The sequence below is a fragment of the Kryptolebias marmoratus genome, linkage group LG20, assembly GCF_001649575.2.
Source record: "Kryptolebias marmoratus isolate JLee-2015 linkage group LG20, ASM164957v2, whole genome shotgun sequence".
NCBI lineage: Eukaryota > Metazoa > Chordata > Actinopteri > Cyprinodontiformes > Rivulidae > Kryptolebias > Kryptolebias marmoratus.
Window position 1 is genome coordinate 24,852,340 of NC_051449.1, and position 20,886 is coordinate 24,873,225.

A 20,886-nucleotide genomic window follows, 5' to 3' on the forward strand; every position below is an offset into this window, starting at 1 on the left:
CTGGGAGCTGTGAGTATATGTAGTGACAGGAACAGGTGAAACAGATGAGACTGATGGCGTGGTCATGGAAACTAAGGTGTGGCTAGAAACTGGGAGTGGGAAGTTAAGTGGCTGTGGCATGACATGAGACAAGAGACGTGGCAGGAACAGATGGAGCTGTGACAGTTGAGGCCTTGTCCTTGATGTATTTATGGATCTTGGATGTTTCATCCTGGACAGTGGCTCTCACACTCACTAGTCCTCTGCCTCCTTCCTTATGGCTTGTGACTGATGGCGGTCCCATTCTTGAGTTGGTATCTGTAGCCAGTCTTGTTGATGATTTGGCTGAGGGGGTTCAGTCCTATGCAGAACAGCAGTGGGGACAGCGCATCTCCTTGGTATATGCCACATTTGATGGACACTTGTGCAAGTGGTTTGCAGTTGGTTTTAATGGTGGTTTTCCACAGCCCCATCGAGTTTGCAATGAAGGCTCTTAGAGTCCTGTTGATGTTGTACATCTCTAAGCATTCAATGATCCAGGTGTGTGGCATTGAGTCATAGGCTTTCTTGTAATCAAAACTAATATATATATATAACAATCATCAATAGATAATTGGGAAAACTGAATTTCTTATCATCTACAGTTTACAGCATCCAAATATTTGAGAATCTATTGAAATCTCTTTGTGTTAAAGAAAAGGCTGAAAGTCAAGATTGGATGTCAGTGATGTTCAGTCCCCCGATCCCCGCATCATCCATTATTGCTGATTAAAGCCCTATCATGCAAAGAAGAAGCCATTTGTGAAACACCATCCAGAAACAATGTTGTCTTTTCTGGGCCAGAGCTTATTTAAAATGGACTGAAGCAAAGTGGATAATTGTTTTGTGGTCAGACAAATACTTTCTTCTTGGATTTCATTCTTTTTTGGAAACCTCCATATTAAAGGCAAGAGCATCCTGACCATCCTGCCTGTTATCAGTGCACAATTCAAAGGTCTGCCTCCCTGGTGGTATGGGGGTGAATTAGTCCCTCAGGCAACAGCTTCCACATCTGCTAAGGTATCATTGATGCAGAAAAATATAAACAGGTTTTTGAACAACATGTGCTCCCATTTACATATCTTTTGCATGATCATGGAACAAAAAGTCTTGCAATGACCCAGGACTCTTAGACAACTAGAATCCTCCATCAGACAAGATAGGACAACATTCCCCTCCAAAAACTCCAGCAACTGGTCTCCTCAGTTTCTAAAAATTTACAGACTATCAATAAAAGAAGATGGGTTGCTTCATGGTAGTAAACATGGCCTTGTCTCAACGTTTTGCATTTTTGAAATGTGTTGCTGCCATGTAATTCAAATGCCTTTTTATTTTTTTATTTATTTTACAAAAAAAATAAAAAAAATTTTAGTTTAAACAAATGATAAGTGTAATAAAATATGGCTTTATGAGATTTGTAAGTGATAAATGGACTTTACTTATATAGCGCCTTCCTAGTCAACCAGGCCACTCAAATTGCTTTACACAATCTGTGCCCTCATTTACCCATCCACCCACATTCATACAGCAATCTACTACATCTCTCCAAAGCTAATTTAAATAAATCATTCTATTGAAGTGTCTTCAAATGGTGGACATTCTTCTGGGTCTTCAGAATTGCAGCAGCGATGTAATGATCAAAGAAATGACTTTACAGACATAAGTTATTCTTGAACAGTGAGAGTTTATTCAAAATAACAGAGTCTGTGCCGAATCGAGATTTCTGGCCCAATCAGTGAAATCCTCCCTTCTTCTGGGGCTGCTTCTTTTTATAAACGTTTACCACACCCAGTTGTAGAATAATACAAACACATCCCACTGGGACAGGCTTGACAGTATAGATTCAAAATACATTCATTTCCCTTTATGGTAATAAGCTGAGCTCCTGAGATGTGAAGTTGAGGACACCACTGTACGTCCTCCATTGCAGTTGTTTTCAGCGATGCAAGCTCAGAGGCCCACAATTCACTTCCTGAAAAGGGGTAGCAGCTTAGCACAGCCCAGATACCTGACTATAGAGACTAATCAGTGCAAATTATTGCATGTCCCAATTTTTCCAGAAATGGGATTATGAATTTTATAATAAAACAGTATGGTCCAAAAATCCTACCTGGTTTATTATTTTTTAAATACAGTCCACTTGAATCTACTTCAGTTCCATTCTTGTTGAATTCTGAATGTGTGTGCTTTGTTGCAGGTGTGTTGTTGCTAGTTGGGCAGGTAGCTGATGCTGTTTGTACACCTCTTATTGGTTATGAGTCGGATCAAACTTCTGGATGTGGAAACTATGGCAAGAGGAAAACCTGGCATTTAGTGGGTAAGTCCTGTACAACATATGAACAGAAAGAATGCCTGACACCACATCCCCACTTTTCTGTCCCACAAGGTTTAGAAATTACTTACCTTTCACAAGGAAACAGTAAATTTAGTTGTGACATTATAAACCAAACACAATAAAAACCTCAATACTGCCAATTTGTTCTTAAATTTTTTAAGTATTAGCCATTTGTAAAGATTTTTAGCAGTGTGTCAGGCAGCTTATCAGGATGTAGTAAAAATTTTATTGGGAAGTGGACGATATAAGAACATATCAGTATTGACATCTCGGAAATATTAGATAATCTGTGCATTTTTTAGTGGATAATCATCTTTTCAGTAATTTCTAGTGGACAAAATAAATGGTCCACAGTGATTGTTAACTAATATTTCTATCCTAACCATCCCTAATTTTAACTAAAGGCCTAGCATTTCTTGAATGAATGCATTTTGCCTGCTGCCTTTCATACCAGAGTTTTAGATTAAAATCATCTTATGATGGAGGCGCTAGTGAGCCAAGACCGATATTTCAGAGCTCCTCCAGATTTGTGAACAGTTTTGTCAAAAACAGCAATTTCTCACAAAATATGACCTAAACTGGATTCATAGCAGTTTTGGGCTTCAAAGAGATAAATACCACCAACCATTCTTTAATAAATGGCGGTTAAACTTTGCAATTCTAACTACGACAGTAGCACATCAAAGCCCACAACTAACACTAGATCCATGAGACAGTGCACTCCAGAAGACAAAGATCCACAACCCGAGAGCCCAGGTATGAGTGAGGGGGAAAAAAAAGCTGACACTATAGCCTCTATACGAGGGGACATTTGCAAAATTATAAGAAAGTAGTTCATTGTCTGAAGACTTCAATATTATCAGGGCTGATATAAAGTTATATAAGGTGTTTCTGTCAATGAGTCTTAATAAGCCCATTCAAACAAAACAAAGATGGGAGGCAAAGACGTCCAAAATTATTTTGGATGAAATGTGGGAGGGGGTGTGGACGGAGGCACATCAACCTACAAAATCAAATATGTGAAGGAAATTTAAATGGGAAATTATTAATACCGTATTTTTCGGACTATAAGGTGCACTTAAAAGCCTTCAATTTTCTCAAAAAACAACAGTGCATCTTATAATCCAGAGCGCCTTATATATGTAAGAAGTCGTAATGTTTTAGTACAACTTTGGTAAACTACAAAGCCGCACCGCTTACAACATTAGGCCCCCACATACTCGGGTGTACTGTGCGTACTCTGTGAGCCACGTGGACTCTGGGCGGACTGTCCGCGGACAGTTGAGACTTCATACTCAAGCATACAGATTGTCTAAAATTCTCCCGTGATAAATTTCCGTCATGGCGTCACCGGACGAGGAGGAAGATATCGCTTGCCACTTGGTTTTAAAAAAACAAAAGAAAGAAAGTGCCTGTAGCCTTGTTTATTCACCACCAGGGCAGCCACCGCACACCTGTCAGTGCTGCACAGACAGTGGCAGTCATGCTGTGTGCTGGTGCCGATTCTCACCTAAGAGATATTGGTGTCGCACACAAAACCATTTGATGTGAACATCGCTTCTCGTCGGGCAGTTTATTGTGTGACAACGAGTATGCATACGTGGTCATAAAAATTGATCCTTGCACGGACAAGTCCGGCGGACCTCCGTGGAGTGAAGTACGCTTTAGTATGTGGGGGCCTTTATGTCATTGCAGTATTCTCCGAAAAGACAGGGGGCTGTCTTGTTTTGCTTAATGCGCCTTATAGTCCGGTGTGCCTTATATATGACAAAAGATCGAAAATGGACCATTAATTGACAGTATGCCTTATAATCCAGTGCGCTTTATAATTGAGTGCACCTTATAGTGCGGAAAATACGGTACATCTTTCAGGACCCCAGATGTAGTCACTAAGATTGACTCTAAAGTACCAAGTTTGTGTTGGAGAAATTGTGGCTCAGTGGTGCCCAATCCCCCACATTTTCTGGTCATGCCCTAAACTACAAAACCTTCGTAATGAGGTGCACAAGGCTATAAACCAAATCTTTCAAGAGCAGCAGCCCTGAAATGCATTACAGTTAAGTGGATGCAATTAGAGCCACACTCCTACAACGCTTGGGCCCAAAAAGTAAGGGAACTGTACCAAATGGAAAAGATAACATATCTATGAAGACTCAGGGTTTCCCCCAAAAAAGAGGCTAAGCCCGGTGGTAGGTGGCCGTTCACTGGCTGATCGTCGGCCGACCGTGATTTAGTAAAAAAACAACAGAGAACTCTGAAAAACAGAGAGATGCTGTCCTGTACTGTGATTTTTGTGGCACAGGCTGCATGTTGGATCACTACATGGAACAACATAACAAAGCATATCTAATGCTGAATATAATAGCATCATTTTACTGGTAAACAAGTATAATATTTTCACTAAGCACAAAACATGCTTACCATATTCAGTCTTGTAAAGCCACCCACTGAATTTTAGCTCAACTAACCATTTTTGGTTAAACCCGCTCAGCGCGATTGTGTCACTGTTGGCGCGCACACCCTCGCGCAGTGAGATAGATAAAGGCAGCAGTTTTGGGGGTGCAGGTGGAAAAAAATGTGTATTAAAAAATGACGTATTTATAATAAACAAGCGGACTTAGCCTGGCGGCCAGGTCAGCAAAGCCTGGCCGTCCGCCAGGCTTATAATACACTGGGGGAAACCCTGAAGACTTCAGAAGTCTAGTCTATGGTGAGGCCCAGCAGAAGCTTTATTAATGTAAAGGTCCAACAAGTAAATTTGACCAATTGCCCCCTTTTTTATTGATTTTTGTCAGTATTATTTATATTGGTTGTTTTTAATGCCTGATTGTGTGACTTGCTTTGTTGTTAAAAATTTAATAAAAATCTAAGTTAAAAAAAAATCATCTTAACAAAGTGATGGAGTTGTAGCCATTTTGGTCAAACTGTGTAAATGACTTTATATGCAGTTTATTACAATATTGCGAGATGTCACGAGATGTGTTAGTGCTTACAGTATGTTGTAGGAATCCCAGCTGCAACCACATATAATTTAGTTCAATATTTATAAAATTGACCAAGTTATAGGTAGTTTGTTTTGGCTAACATTGATTAGCTATGGTGGTCATCTTGAATTAGGTTGAGTCCAAAAGTTATTCAGTTCTAGATGTACATCCAGTGATCACTCTCTAAGATTTTTACTAAAATATATCCACTGGTTTATGAGAGACTTTGCTAAGAGACAAAGTTGACTCTAGTAGTTTATGACAAGGTTTTAAACAAAGACATTGCTCAATGTGTTTGTGTTGGAGTATGTGTTGTGGGCAATCAGCTACTACCACACCAAATTTAGCTCAATTTCTGGAAAAGTTACTTGAGTAATAGCTATTTTTGTGTTTTTTACAAGATTAGTTGATTGTGGCTGCCATTTTGGATTGGGTGGACTCCACAAGGTAATCAGTTGTAGATGCACATCAAATGATCACTTTCTGAAAGTTTCATTAAAATGTATCTAGTTGTTCATGAGATATTTTGAAAAAAGATCACACACGGAAGTTTTGAGTAACTCCTTGTTTTAAAACAAAAGTATTTATTGATTTGAGGGAAGAACTGGCCTCCACAGTTGCACAGAGAACAGAGATTGCTCAATCTGCCCCTCCTTAAAACAAACAAACAAAAAACAATGCAAGTACAATGTGCAAATATATCACCAATTGCCAGTAGGTGAACTAATGGTGGCTGATGGAAAATTTTGAGTCTTTCACCCAACCCTACTGTCCAAACTCTAAAAGTCCTGAGGAGGTATGGGTGGGTGGGTGATGATATATAGCTTTGCCATCTTCCCTGGCTGCAATGAATTGGTAACGTGTGAACACTTACAGACATTTAATAATTTATTACATGCCATTAGCATCATGGGGGAGCGCTTGGTGTCACTGGGGGAGCGGCGTGCCCCCCTTGGATAATGCTAGGGGAAATGCTGAACTTCATAGAAGCCAAACTACTTCCAAACACTAGCTTTCAATACAGAAGGTGAACAACAGAAGTGTTAGTTGGGCGCCATTTGGGGCCATTATTTTTCTTACCAGTGTCTGTTCATTGAATGAACAAAATGGATTATCTACAGCTGCAAATGCACACACAAGTATGAAGTCTGAACCTTTTGTAGATTTATTATTGAACTTAGACTCATCTCCATAGGGACATCTTTACTGTTGTTGCACAGTGCCTAATAACAAGGCTCATATCACAGCTGAACACTGTTGAGCTCAGCCTCAGTTAGAGCTTTTCTTATACCCCTTAGTTCCTATCAACAAACCTCCAGTCACCTTTAGTATCACCATGAGCTGAATGCGTGAGAATTCACAGTCATGGTCAAAGGTTTCAGCAGAGACAAAACAGTTCCATATGTTCCTCTGATTTTAGCAAATATATCAAATTTACAACTGCCACTAATGTTTGACAGGTGTAAAACCTCGCCACCTGCCACTGTCCCTGAGCAGGTCACGCTGGCATGGGCTGAGTGCCTTAGACCATTTGAGGCTCACTGCCTATCTCACCAGAAAAAATGATACGAGTTGTCATTTTACAACAGGCGACTGAATAAAGGTCTGTAATGGCTTTAGATGTCTTGGAGTGCACCGCCACCACACTAATTAATAACTTAAATTCTGTCTATTTTCTCCAACTCCTGCTATCAGAATGTAAGATAAGATAAGATATTCCTTTATTAATACTGCAGCGGGGAAATTTTCATTGTTACAGCAGCATAGAGGACAGAACAGAACCAATATACCAAAAAAAAATACAAGTGAATATAAAAAATACTGAAACAGTATAGTAAAAAAATAAGTAAATTCCGATTGTATATGTTAGGGTAAGCAGATAAATGATGTTACACATAGACTAAAGTAAATAAATAATTAAACATGGTGAATTTTGATATTGCACACAGTTGAACACCATACCAGTGATAAGTAAGTAAAGCGAACAGGTTTATTGCCTATAGCAGAGAGTAGTGAACTACTGAGAGCAGCGGGTGTTGTACAGTCTGACGGCGGTCGGAAGGAAAGACCTGCGGTATCTTTCCTTCACACGCTTAGGGTGCCGCAGCCGGGCACTAAAGGAGCTGCTCAGTTCTGTCAGAGAGTGGTGCATGGGGTGGGACGGGTACTCCAGCATGCGCTGAAGCTTAGACCTCATTCTCCTGTCTGCCACCACCTCCACTGGGTCAACATGACAACCCAGGACAGAGCTCGATTTCCTGAGGATCTTGTTCAGTCTCCCCCTGTCAGCAGTGGAGATACTGCTGCCCCAACAGACCACTCCATAAAAGATGGCTGATGCCACCACAGCATCAAAGAAAGCCTGGAGAAGAGCCCCCCGCACACCGAAAGACCTGAGTCTCCTCAGGAGATGTAGTCTGCTCAGTCCTTTCTTGTAGAAGGCAGCTGTGTGGTCAGTCCAATCCAGCAAGTTGTTAAGGTGAACACCCAGGTACTTGTAGGACCTCACAATCTCAATGTCCATTCCCTGAATGTTCACTGGCACAGAAGGGGAGTGTTTAGACCTGCGGAAGTCCACCACAAGTTATTTTGTTTTACCTGTGTTAATCTGCAGACAGTTCTTCTGGCACCATTCCACAAAGTTCTGAATCAGTTCTCTGTACTCCCCATCATCTCCATCCTTAATGAGGCCGACAATAGCTGAGTCATCTGAGAACTTCTGCAAATGACAACTGGCAGAGCTGTACCTAAAGTCAGCAGTGTAGAGAGTGAAGAGGAAGGGGGCAAGGACTGTTCCTTGTGGAGCCCCCATGCTGCAGACAACCTTGTCTGACTGACAGCTCTGAGTCCTCACATATTGTGGTCGATTTGTGAGGTAATCCAGGATCCAGGTGATGAGGTACGAGGGATAGTAAGATTAACTGATTTGCATCGATCCACGGACATGCGCATGCGTGACATGAATGCATCAGTAAGGCAGCTTTAAATTTCTGCAATTTAGATGGAAAATTCTAATTGCACCAGATTGTATTGATTAAATTTGACATTAATGTATTAATGTTGAAAATAAAACAAATGTTTGACCAAACAGCCTTTCCTGTAGACTGTAAAGCAGTGTGGGTTTTAGTTGGTCTGCCAATTACAGACATAAATACATAGACGCCTCATTACATGCTGGAGCGCGTCCTGCATGACCGCCAAATTGGACAGATCTCTCGTCTCTAAGAGACAACAGGAGTAACCACAGAGCGAGCAGCTATGACCGTATTTTGTTCAGCCTATGGTTGCAATAACCAGCACAGTATTGAAAATAGATCACGAGGAATTATCTTTCACAAATAAGATTAAACAATAATTTTGGTTATTGGACCATTTATAACATTATGCTATCGTAGCTAACATTATTTGTCAATCTAATGAAATGCTAACAGGAGGAACTGGTGCTCCTCTCTCATTAGCTCTTGCTGGTTTTTCTCTTCACATTTTGAAGGTTTCCCAGTAACACAGATTTAAGGAGGCAATGGGAAGCTGCAGTAAGAAGGGAGAGTTTCGTTGCTACAGAGTTGTTTAAGCTCTGTAGGAAACATTTCAAACCAGAGGACTTTAACAGGAATTCCTGATAAGGAAAGGTCAATAGAGTTTTGTATAAAGCTCTATTGTACAATAGCTTTTTGTTAATAATGAAACTTCAATTTGCTTATTTATTTTTGTAAAGAACCCTTATGTAAAAGAAAACATCAATAATAAATGATTGAAATTTGAATGTTTCATTCATTTATTAAAGGGGACCTATTATGCAAAATTTACTTTTTGCATGTTTTTGAACTTCCATTTGGGTATTTACTGCTTCTAGAAACAGTCCAAGCGGAAAAAAACACCACCCAGCTGTTTTCTGGTGTCTGCAAAACGTTCTTTTTCAAAAACCTTGGGATTGTTCTGTCACAATTCTTGTTACGTAGCAACCCCAAGCCAAGCCCAGTCCCTCACCTAGCAACCCAAGTAGAGCTCCACCCACTTCATTACAAGAAGCCCATCACGTAGTTCTGCTGGTTTTACTGCTGAACAATGTCTGCTGGAAAAGGAAGATGTTTTGTTGTTGGCTACAATATAGAACGTGTTTATATTGCAGCTATATCGCCAGTTGGGTTTCGGACTGCTGATTGCCGCTGTCCCGACCCGCTACAGGTCGGGTTTCAGACCCACTAATTGCCGCTTTCCTACTTGACAAATGTCGGTTCAGAACTGCTAAGTGCCCCTGTCCCAAAGTCAGAATCCTCAGAGTTTGAATTAATAAGGATATAAATGTGCATCAGATCGGCAGCGTTTAATCCTTCAGAGAGTTTTTATGTTTTCAGATGGGACATCTTAAATGTATCAGATTGTAGCTTGTGAATCCAGATGTGTATCATATCAGATAGAGATCAGAGATTCCCATCCCTAGTAAATACACACAAGCCACAGACTCTCAGTGCAGGTTTTAAGACACCTGCACATGCAGATTGCAGAGAAAACACAATCTACCCTGCCTAAGAAACGTCTAAGTAAAGTAAGGTACATTTATTTATATAGCACTTTTCAGCACAAGGCAGCTCAAAGTAAGTAAGTAAAAGCAGAACCTCGACCAGCTGGGGGTTGAGAGGTCAGAAAAGAAATCCTGAAGGATTGGAAGCACAATCTGCTGCTGATGTTAAACTCTGTTTTGGTGGCAACCCAATGCTGTAGCTCAGTCCTCAGGAGGAAAGAGTCCTGGGGCTGCTGAACTTTGGATCTCCTGAAGCCTTATTTCAGGTGTAATATTCTTAGTAGCAGTTTCCTGCATGTGAGGCCATTTTTTGCAAATCGATTATGTTTGCCCCTCTTTCATAGCAGTCTGCAAATAATATTTAAGTGATTTCAGCTGGAATCTTTCACATCTTCACCTTTTCTTTTCAGTTGACTAGACTGAAGCAAAGTTATTTGAGTTTTGGGTCAGGATACACAGAAGATGTCTTTGTTATAAAGCAAACTTTTAAAGCTAATGCATTCTTTGCAATAAATTAAGATCTGATGACTGCTCAACAGTCTACAATCTGTGAATTCTTGGCACAAAACCTGCAGCCACTCAGTTTCCAAACAACTGAATAACTTTTGAAGCCAACCCAATTTAAAATGGCCACTACAGTCAACTAACATTTAAAAAGACAAAACAACAATAGCGGATTTTACAAGCATTGTATTTAAATTTGGTGTGTAAGTAGCTGAAATTCATTCCCAACACATACAGTTGAAACCAGAGGTTTACATACACACTAATATATATATATATATATATATATATATATATATATAAAATCCCTTCTCACCCTCCGCGGGTGGTCTTGTTTCATCCTCTGAGCTTGGGTCCTCTACCAGAGGCCTGGGAGCTTGAGGATTCTGCGCAGTATCTTGGCTGTGCCTAGAACTGCACATTTCTGGACTGAGATGTCTGATGTTGTTCCTGGGATCTGTTGTAGCCACTGCTCCAGTTTGGGGGTGACTGCCCCTAGGGCCCCGATGACCACAGGCACCACTGTGGTCTTTACCTTCCAGGCCTTTTCCNGTTCCTCTCTGAGGCCCTGGTATTTCTCCAGTTTCTCGTGCTCCTTTTTCCTGATGTTGCAATCACTCGGTATTGCTACATCCACCACAACTGCTTTCCTCTGTTGTTTATCCACCACCACAATGTCCGGTTGGTTCGCCATTACCATTTTGTCTGTCTGGATCTGGAAGTCCCACAGGATCTTAGCTCGGTCATTCTCCACTACCTTTGGGGGTGTTCCCCACTTTGATCTCGGGGCTTCCAGTCCATATTCTGCACAGATGTTTCTGTACACTATGCCAGCCACTTGGTTATGTCATTCCATGTATGCTTTCCCTGCCAGCATCTTGCACCCTGCTGTTATGTGCTGGACTGTCTCAGGGGCCTCTTTGCACAACGTACACCTTGGGTCTTGTCTGGTGTGGTAGATCTGAGCCTCTATTGCTCTGGTGTTTAGGGTCTGTTCCTGGGCGGCCAGGATGAGTGTTTCTGTGCTGTCCTTGAGTCCAGCTATATATATATATATATATATATATATATATATATATATTCACACTATCTGATGTGAAATTAGAATGAACTTTTCCCATTTTAGGTCAATTAGGATTTTAAAAATTATTTCTATTTGCTAAATGCCAGAATAACGAGGGAGAGAATGTTTTTAAGGCAATTTTTATTACGTTCTTCAAAGTCAAATGTTTCAATACACTAAGATTACTATGCCTTTAAACAATTTGGGACATTTGATGTCATGTCTTTAACCACGTCTGATAGGTTTATTGACAACATCTGAGGTAATTAGAGACACACCAGTGTATGTAATTTAAGGCACACCTGAAACACACTGCTTCTTTGTGTAACATCATGGGAAAGTCTAAAGAAATCAGCCAAGATATTAGGAGGAGAATTGTGGACTTGCACAAGTCTTGTTCATCCTTGGGTGCAATATTCAGATGCCTGAAGGTGCCTCGTTCATCTGTACAAACATTTATATGCAAGTACAAACAAGATGGGAAATGTCCAGCCATCATACCTCTCAGGAAGGAGATGGGTTCTGTGTCCCAGAGATGAATGTGCTTTGGTCTGAAATGTGCATATCAACCCGAGACCAAAAGCAAAAGATCTGGTGAAGATGCTGGCTGAAGCTGGTGAGAGTGTGCCATTATCCACAGTGAAACTGTTCTGTATCGACATGGGCTGAAAGGCCACTCAGCCAGGAAGAAGTCATTACTTCAAAATAAACATAAAAAATCCAGATTAATGTTTTCAAATGCACACAGGGACAAAGACCTTAATTTTCGGAGACACATCCTGTTGTCTGACAAAACTAAAATTGAACTGTTTGGCCATAATGACCATCGTTACATTTGGAGGAAAAAGGGAGAAACTTGCAAGCCTGAGAACACCATCCTGACTGTGAAACACGGGGGTGGCAGCATTATGTTGTGGGGTTGTTTTGCTGCAGGAGCGATTCAAAAAATAGATGGTATCATGAGGATAGAACATTATGTGGAAATACTGAAGCAACATCTCAAGACATCAGCGAGGAAGTTAAAGCCTGGGCGCAAATGGGTCTTCCAAATGGACAATGACCCAAAGCATTCTGCCAAACTGGTTACAAAGTGGCTTAAGGATAACAAAGTCAATGTTTTGGAGTGGCCATCACAAAGCCCTGATCTCAATCCTATCGAAAATTTATGGGCAACGTTGAAAAGGCATGTGAGCAAGGCAGCCTCCAAACATGGCTCAGTTCCACCAGTTCTGTCAGGAGGAATGGGCCAATATTCCTGCCAACTATTGTGAGAAGCTTGTGGAAGGATATTGAAAACATTTGACCCAAGTTATACAGTTTAAAGGCAATGGTACAAAATACTAATGAAGTGTATTGAAACTTTTTACTTTGACGAAAGTAATAAAACTGACTTAAAACATTCTCACTCTCATTATTCTGGCATTTAACAAATATAAATAATTTTGAAAGTCCTAATTGACCTAAAACAGTTCTGATTTCACGTCAGACAGTGTGAAAAAATGCATGTCTTTTTATGGTAAATGGCTTGCACTTGTATAGGGCTTTATCTAGTCCAAGGACCCCAAAGCGCTTCACACTACAATCATTCACCCATTCATCCACTGATGGCGGTAAGCTACATTGTAGCCTCAGCTGCCCTGGGGCAGGCTGACAGAAGTGAGGCTGCCATCACACCGACACCACTGAGCCCTCTGACCACCACCAGTAGGCAAGGCAGGAAGTGTCTTACCCAAGGACACAACGACTGAGACTGACGGAGCGGGAGCTCGAACCAGCAACCCTCCGGTTACAGGACGAACCCTTACCTCCTGAGCCACTGCCGCCCTATATATAGTGTACGTAAACTTCTGGTTTAAACTGTAGGTACTGCTCATTGCTTGAGATCTTTACCTAAAACTTTACCATTAACTGATGGAGTCAACGTTGTTTGTATTTTAGGAAATACAGTATTTTATGAAGCACTGGACAGATTTAAATTAAACTTTCAGAAAGTAGTCATTGGATTTACATCAACAACTCATTAACTCTTGCCACAGTTAATTATCCTAGAAAACCCAAAAATGGGTATAATGTGGTTTTACCGATAATGAGCTAAAAGGTGACATATGCATTCCTTAAAAGGACGCTAGGCTTTTGATTTATATTGTTAGAAGCAACTGAAAATGACTAAATTATGTCCACTTGTCCAACTTACAACCAAAACTCTTCAATAAATGACTGTATCACAAATTGAGAAGCAATCTGTCTCTGTGGTTGCTCCCAACATGTTTATTACCTCCGCCAAGGTTTTAAGTGATATCGGTTTGTTTGCTCGTCCAGCTGTCTTTTAGCAAGATTACTTAAAAACTAATGAACAAATTTAGATGAAATTTCCAGGAAGTGTTAGGGTTGTCACAAAAAACAAGTGTTTCACTTTTGGTGGTGATTTAGATCAATATCCAGATTGTACAATTTTTTTAATGACCCTATGGCCTTGGTGAAGGTTTGCGCTGTCTGAGTTCTTCTAGTTTTGTCTGCAGTCAAACTAAACTAGAAAATTACATTGTAATATCTTTATGTTTGTTTTTTAAAAGTATGAAATTGAATTTTAAATATATTTAAATATATTTTGTCAACAACAATGTCACACAACACGATCTTTGAACATTGGTTTGAAGAGGTTTTGGACATGTTTTTAGGACTTTATCAACCTCAGTCTAATGTTAGAAGTTTTCTGTTTGTAGTCACCTGGTATAGGCTCATTTGACTGAACAAGAAATTAATATATAAACAAAACACAAAAGTAAGAAAATTTGTGTTTGGTCAGTTTTTTTTTTCTTGTAACAATGCTTTTTGGCAATAAATCGTATACTATGGACGGACGAATGGACAGACGAACGGTCGGTCGGTCCGCAAATGACTCAGAAAACTCCCAGTCAGTGATTTCCAGGATACGCTGGAGGGACTCTGTTGATTCCAGGGACCAGCATTTCACCTGGTAACAAGTGTTTTTTTTTTTCTGGAGTGTAGGTGGGGCAGAGATGAACAAAGCAGGGGTCTGAATTTCCAAGGGGCAGAAGGGGGGCACATCTGTATGCATCCTTCACATTAGCATAATAAAGATCAAGTGTTTTGGTTTTCTGGGTGGTGCAGTTAAACTGTGTGAACATGGAAAGTGTGCTGCAGAGGCAGACATGGTTAAAGCCTCTGCGTAGGAAGATGAACAAGTCTGGGTATTTAACTTGTAGTTATGGTAGCGTGCACTACATTGCAAGCCTTTTCAGCACATGCTGCTAATGAAAGAATCTAAACAATAATTGTGATCACTGCAGAGAATTCCTGAGGCAGGTAATATGGTCTGATGCTCACCTCCAGGAGTTCAATGACTTTGGTACATACAAACTTGTTCTTGTACTGTAGTGTGGCCAGGGTTACACCATTTTGTTGTTGATAAAAATAGCAAGCCCCCCTCCCCATTCTCTTCTCTCTATCAATACTCTACTTGTAATAAAGCAATATACTGTTAAAAAAATACTAAGAAAAAACATTAAGAACTAGATATTCAAACTGAGCTACATGTATTGGCTTCCGCTTTACCTGCGCCATGGCAATAGAAAATGCATTTGTGCGTTGAGCAGCAGAGTTGAGTATGAAGATTGTGGCCATGAAAAACTTGTCAAATACGAAACAGCTCATTCTGCTATAGATTCTTGTTTTGACCTTCTGGTACCCCAGGTGATAAAACTCAGGTGCCTGAACGCAGCCAAGGTGTTGAGGGGATCCGTTTTGGTGACCTTAAGATTGCGTCTTTGCTTTTTGCAGATGATGTGTTCCTATTGGGTTCATCAAGTCGTGATCTCCAGCTTTTGCTGGATCAGTTCACAGCCGAGTGTGAAACGGCCGGGACGAGGATCAGTGCCTCCAAATCCAAAACCATGGTCTTGAGCCGGAAAGGGTAGAGTGCCTTCTCCAGGTTGGAGAAGAGGTCCTGCCCCAAGTGGAGGAGTTTAAGTATCTTGGGGCAATGCTGGGTACTGATTAAGATTTCCCAAAACGATTGGATTCAATTTTATTTAGGATTCAATTTGATTGATTTTCGATTCAGTTAAGGATATCACACAGTACCAATTTTACTTGTATATGGAAGACAGGTTCAGAAGAAGTAATGCTTCAAATAGTAGAAACTAACTCTAACTTGGTGCATTACTGCTCTAGTCTGTAGGACATGACGTTAGATTCCAATCGTTGTTGATGTAGTGAGCAGTAATGGTCAGGTATGATTCTGTTGCTCTGGATGTCCAACAGTCACAGGTAAGAGTGACTCTCGCTGCTGATTTAAGTGATGTTGCAATGCCATGTTTCATATCTGTGTGCATGTTTGGGACTGTCACTTTATTCAACTGTTTGCATGTGGGTAAAACGTAGTGTGGCTCCAGAGTCTTTATAAGGCCTTTATAAAGCCACATAAAACCGTCATTTTCAACTACAATGTATTGTTGTATGTCCTTGCTGTGATAGCCTTTGTTAGTTTCTGGGCTCACGGAGAGTTTGCTGGTCACTTATTATTTGCTGGTCAAATACCTTCTCAAGCTGCATTTGCCTCGGGGCAGATGCAGATTGTGTTTGCGGGTGGTGTCTTCTTAAATGGTTTCAGAGGCTCGTTGTGTTTCAACAATATTTCACCTCCACATAGGAAATCTTGCATACCGTTCGGCTCTTATCCAGTTCATTGCTGGCTTCGTGGTTTTTACATCCAAAACATTTCCAGACATCTGCCTTCAAGTTTGTTGGGGGTCCTTTCAATTCTTCCACCATGTTATTTTGTTACGCTACTCACGTAGTGACGAGATCTCGCATCATGCAAGAAGTCACATGGCATTATGGGCGAAAAGATATATTATAAGGTTCAATTAAAGGGTTTTATGAATCAATATCGGGCCATTCAAAGGAAAATCGATTCAAATTGAATAATTGATCTTTTAAACCCAGCCCTATCTCGGGGTCTTGTTCACAAATGGGGCAAAAATTAATCGGGAGATCGATAGGCGGATTGGTGCTGCGTCTGCAGTGATGCGGGTGCTGTACCGATCTGTTGTTGTGAAAAGAGAGCTGAGCCAAAAGGTGAAGCTCTTGATTTACCAGTCAATCTACGTTCCTACCCTCATCTATGGTCACGAGCTTTGGGTAGTGACCGAAAGAACGAAATCACAAATACAAGCGGCTGAAATGAGTTTCCTCCGCAGGGTGTCTGGGCTCTCCCTTAGAGATAGGGTGAGAAGCTCGGTCATCTGGGAGGGACTCAGAGTAGAGCCGCTGCTCCTCCACGTCGAGAGGAGCCAGTTGAGGTGGCTCGGGCATCTGGTGAGGATGCCTCCTGGACGCCTCCCTGGTGAGGTGTTCTGTGCACGTCCCACCGGGAGGAGGCCCAGAGGAAGACCCAGGACACGCTGGAGGGACTATGTTTCTCGGCTGGCCTGGGAACGCCTTGGGATTCCCCCGGAGGAGCTGGCCCAAGTGGCTGGGGAGAGGGAAGTCTGGACCTCTCTGGTTGCTTCCACAACCTGACCCCAGATAAGCGGAAGAAAATAGATGGATGGATGGAATTACAAAAAATAAATCTTTTCATTACTAGATAAAGGAAATCCTAACACACTGAATATTATGCTTTGTCTGCATCTAAGCTTAGGACAATAGAGCTATTTTTACTTTTGTTTGTCTGTTCAAAGATGTGGAGGCTCGTTGTGGTTCTTCTTATATTTTCGTTCATTTGTCTATTTTTCAAAAGCCTACTCTGGTCTTCATCAATTAGTAAGGGCATTACAGTATTCATTCTCTGTACTAAAATAGTTGTATATAATTTATAGTCCGAATTCAAAAGACTTGTTGGTCTATAGGATTTACAGTCTGTTTTATCTTTTCCCTTCTTTGGTATCACAAATATAAAAGCCTCCTTCCAAGGAGGTACAGATCCCCCTTTTAAAATATTTGTAGATATAGCTCGTTTCCAATAAAGGTAGGAGGCTTCCCCTCATGGTCTTATACCATTTGGGAGAAAACTCATCAGTGCCAGGAGATCTATTTGAGTTAAGTTTAGATTTGGCTTTTTCTATTTCCTCCTGAGTTATTATTGAGGTTAGCCTATTATTTGCTTCCCTACCAATTGAAGGCAAGTCTAATGAATTAAATAAAAAAAAAAAACAGTTATCACCTCTTTATCAACATGCATAGTTTGGCTGTATAAAGATTTGTAGTATGCTTCAAATACCTTTCGGATTCAATCCAGATTAGTTATCAGTGTATTGTTGGTAGGGTCTAAGATTTTGTATATTGTATTTTCAGCTTGTTGTTTTCTAATCTGCCATGCTTAGAGTTTACTTGCTTTAGATCCTGCCTCGTAATATCTGTCTCATATACCGTATATTTTTCTCTACTTTTTTGCACAACATCTTTTCTATTTCTTGCTTAGTCTGTCTAATTTGATGGGTCACAATAGTATTTTTATTCCTTATGTGTGACCGTTCCAAAGCCTTTAATCTATCCTGTAATTGTAATATGTTTTGTGCCTTTTTCTTTTTTAACATCATTTGTCTCACATTTATTTTCATTCTAAGAACAGCTTTGGCTGTGTCCCATACAATACTGGGGGTTGTCTCTTCATTATTGTTGTCTTACAGATACAGATTAAACTCTGCAGTCATTTATTTTACAAAAGTAGGATCATTCAACATAGCAGTATTTTAAGTGTACCTAACCCCCCTGTCAAAGCTTAAGCCCGCCCCCAGGCAGATTTTGAAAATTCCACCAAAGTGGGCAGAGCTACGAGACATTGAGAGGCTCGGCCAAGTGTGGGCATGAGCGGAGGAGGTGGAGGGGTAGAGGGTTGTTGTCAGGACGATGGAACGTAACAGCTAGCTTAATTTGTCATATAGTGAAACATGGAGCGTGACCAGAGTGGCGCAGGTAGTTTTGCCACAGAACAGTCTTTCGAGGTGGAGGATTTTTCACCACCCTTGTCACCACAGTTTGAGGGAAGGTTTGTGGAGCTCAACGGGCCCGAGCCATATCAGTTTGAGCCGCTGGTTCAAGGCGCTGACTCGAAAATGCCTGAAGTCGGCAATGCCAATAGGAAAATTCAACTGCCTATAAACCATTTGACAGAAGGAGGGCAGTAGTGAGATGGTTTTAAGCAGAATAATGCAGAACACACAACTTTACACAAAACTGTCAAAATTTGCACTGAAACATAAAGATAGAACCCTAAATAACCTGTTTAGACAGTTTATCAGCAAAAAAGTTGATTTGGGGGTTAGTTATACTTTAATATCTATAGTGTTTCGCCCTGTCTTCCATCTAGGTGTAATGTTAAAGAAATTCCAGAGTGGTCAGACAAGTCTCGTTGGCCTGTTCTGCAGCTCTTAACGCTATTTAGGTCCCTATTATACATAAAGCAGTAATTAGTCCTTGAATACCCAGAGTGTCGGGCCGAATAAAAAGTTAATACCAGTGATGACCCATGAAAGGCCTGTCACATGTCAGTAATTCCTAAACCTGAAAACATTCTTTTTATACGTTTCTCTGTTGGGGTGCTCTTCTGCTGGTATTTTCTGAATCTAGTTGGGGATCATCCATGAGATGAATGATATGTATGCTTAAACCCCATTTTCTTTCACTTCTTGTGCTTTACCCTATATAGATGAGTTGCTTGCCAATATGCTACATCAATCTTTACTTTTTAAATTTTAACGATCAGTTTACTTCTTTTTAGTGGGTTATTTAACCCGTTAACGTTTACTGACAGAGTATTCTGAAATTTTATGAAACTTCAGTTTGGTACTGTAAGTTATGCCTACATATCATCCCAGACCTCAAAACAACATCAAAAGTCACTGAACAATAACAAAACATAACATTAACATGGGCTTCCACTAATGAAGGTATAACATAGTTCTTTAGTCGTAAGGGGACGGGCCACAAGGTGGGGCCTCTCATCAAGATACACCCACCAGCCACTTTATTAGGCATACCTTACAGGTACCGGGTTGGACCTGCTTTTGCCTTCAGAACTGCCTTAATCCTTCATGGCATAGATTCAACAAGGTACTTGAAGCATTCCTCAGAGAGTCTGGTCCACATTGACATGATAGCATCACGCAGTTGCTGCAGATTTGTCGGCTGCATATCCATGATGCAAATCTCCCGTTCCACCACATCCCAAAGGTGCTCTATTGGATTGAGATCTGGTGACTGTGGAGGCCATTCAAGTACAGTGAACTCATTGTCGTGTTCAAGAAACCAGTCTGAGATGATTTGCGCTTTATGACATGGCGCGTTATCCTGCTGGAAGTAGCCATCAGAAAATCAGTACACTGTGGTCGTAAAGGGATGGACATGGTCAGCAACAATACTCAGGTAGGCTGTGGCGTTGATACAATGCTCAGTTGGTACTTATGTGCCCAAAGTGTGCCAGGAAAATATCCCCCACACCATTGCACCACCACCAGCCTGAACCGTTGATACAAGGCAGGATGAATCCATGCTTTCATGTTGTTGACGCTAAATTCTAACCTTACCATCCGAATTTTGCAGCAGAAATCAAGACTCATCAGACCAGGCAATGTTTTTCCAATCTTCTATTGTCCAATTTTGGTGAACCTGTGCGAATTGTAGCCTCAGTTTCCTGTTCTTAGCTGACAGGAGTGGCACCCGGTGTGGTCTTCTGCTGCTGTAGCCCATCCACCTCAAGGTTCGACGTGTTGTGTGGTCAGAGATGCTGTTCTGCATACCTCAGTTGTAACGAGTGATTATTTGAGTTACTGTACTCGTTCTATCAGCTCGAACCAGTCTGGCCATTCTCCTCTGACATCAACAAGGCATTTGCACCCACAAAACTGCCGCTCACTGGATATTTTCTTTTTTTCAGACCATTCTCTGTAAACCCTAGAGATGGTTGTGCGTGAAAATCCCAGTAGATCAGCAGTTTCTGAAATAGTCAGACCAGCCCGTCTGGCACCAACAACCATGCCATGTTCAAAGTCACTTAAATCACCTTTCTTCCCCATTCTGATGCTCGGTTTGAACTGCAGCAGATCATCTTGGCCATGTCTATATGCCTAAATGCATTGAGTTGCTACCATGTGATTGGCTGATTTGACATTTGCGTTAATGAGCAGTTGGACAGGTGTACCTAATAAAGTGGCTGGTGAGTGTAGGTCAGAAATAGAAAAATGAAAAGGAAAAAAAAAACTCTCCTAAGGTAACTTGGTGGTCTTCTAACTGTACCTCTAGGCACTTGCCTTTAATAATAATAATAATAATAATAATCATTTTATTTAAATAGCGCCTTTCAGGACACCCAAGGACACTTTACATCAATGAAGAAATCAAAAAATAAAAAAGCAGTGCAAAGAACAGGCATGAGTTAAAATATAAAATACATAAAACAAAGTTAGGAGGGGTAAGCTAGTCTGAAGAGATGAGTTTT

General features: G+C 40.9%; 1 protein-coding gene across 1 annotated transcript in view; it reads left to right on the forward strand.

Moving 5' to 3' along the window:
• LOC108249932 (major facilitator superfamily domain-containing protein 12) overlaps window positions 1–20,886 on the forward strand; it is a 37,979-nt gene that overhangs the window by 3,362 nt on the left and 13,731 nt on the right. Inside the window, exon 2 of the mRNA XM_017439601.3 lies at window positions 2,216–2,335. Coding sequence (XP_017295090.1) covers window positions 2,216–2,335 — 120 coding nt within the window. The remainder of the gene's footprint in view (window positions 1–2,215; window positions 2,336–20,886) is intronic.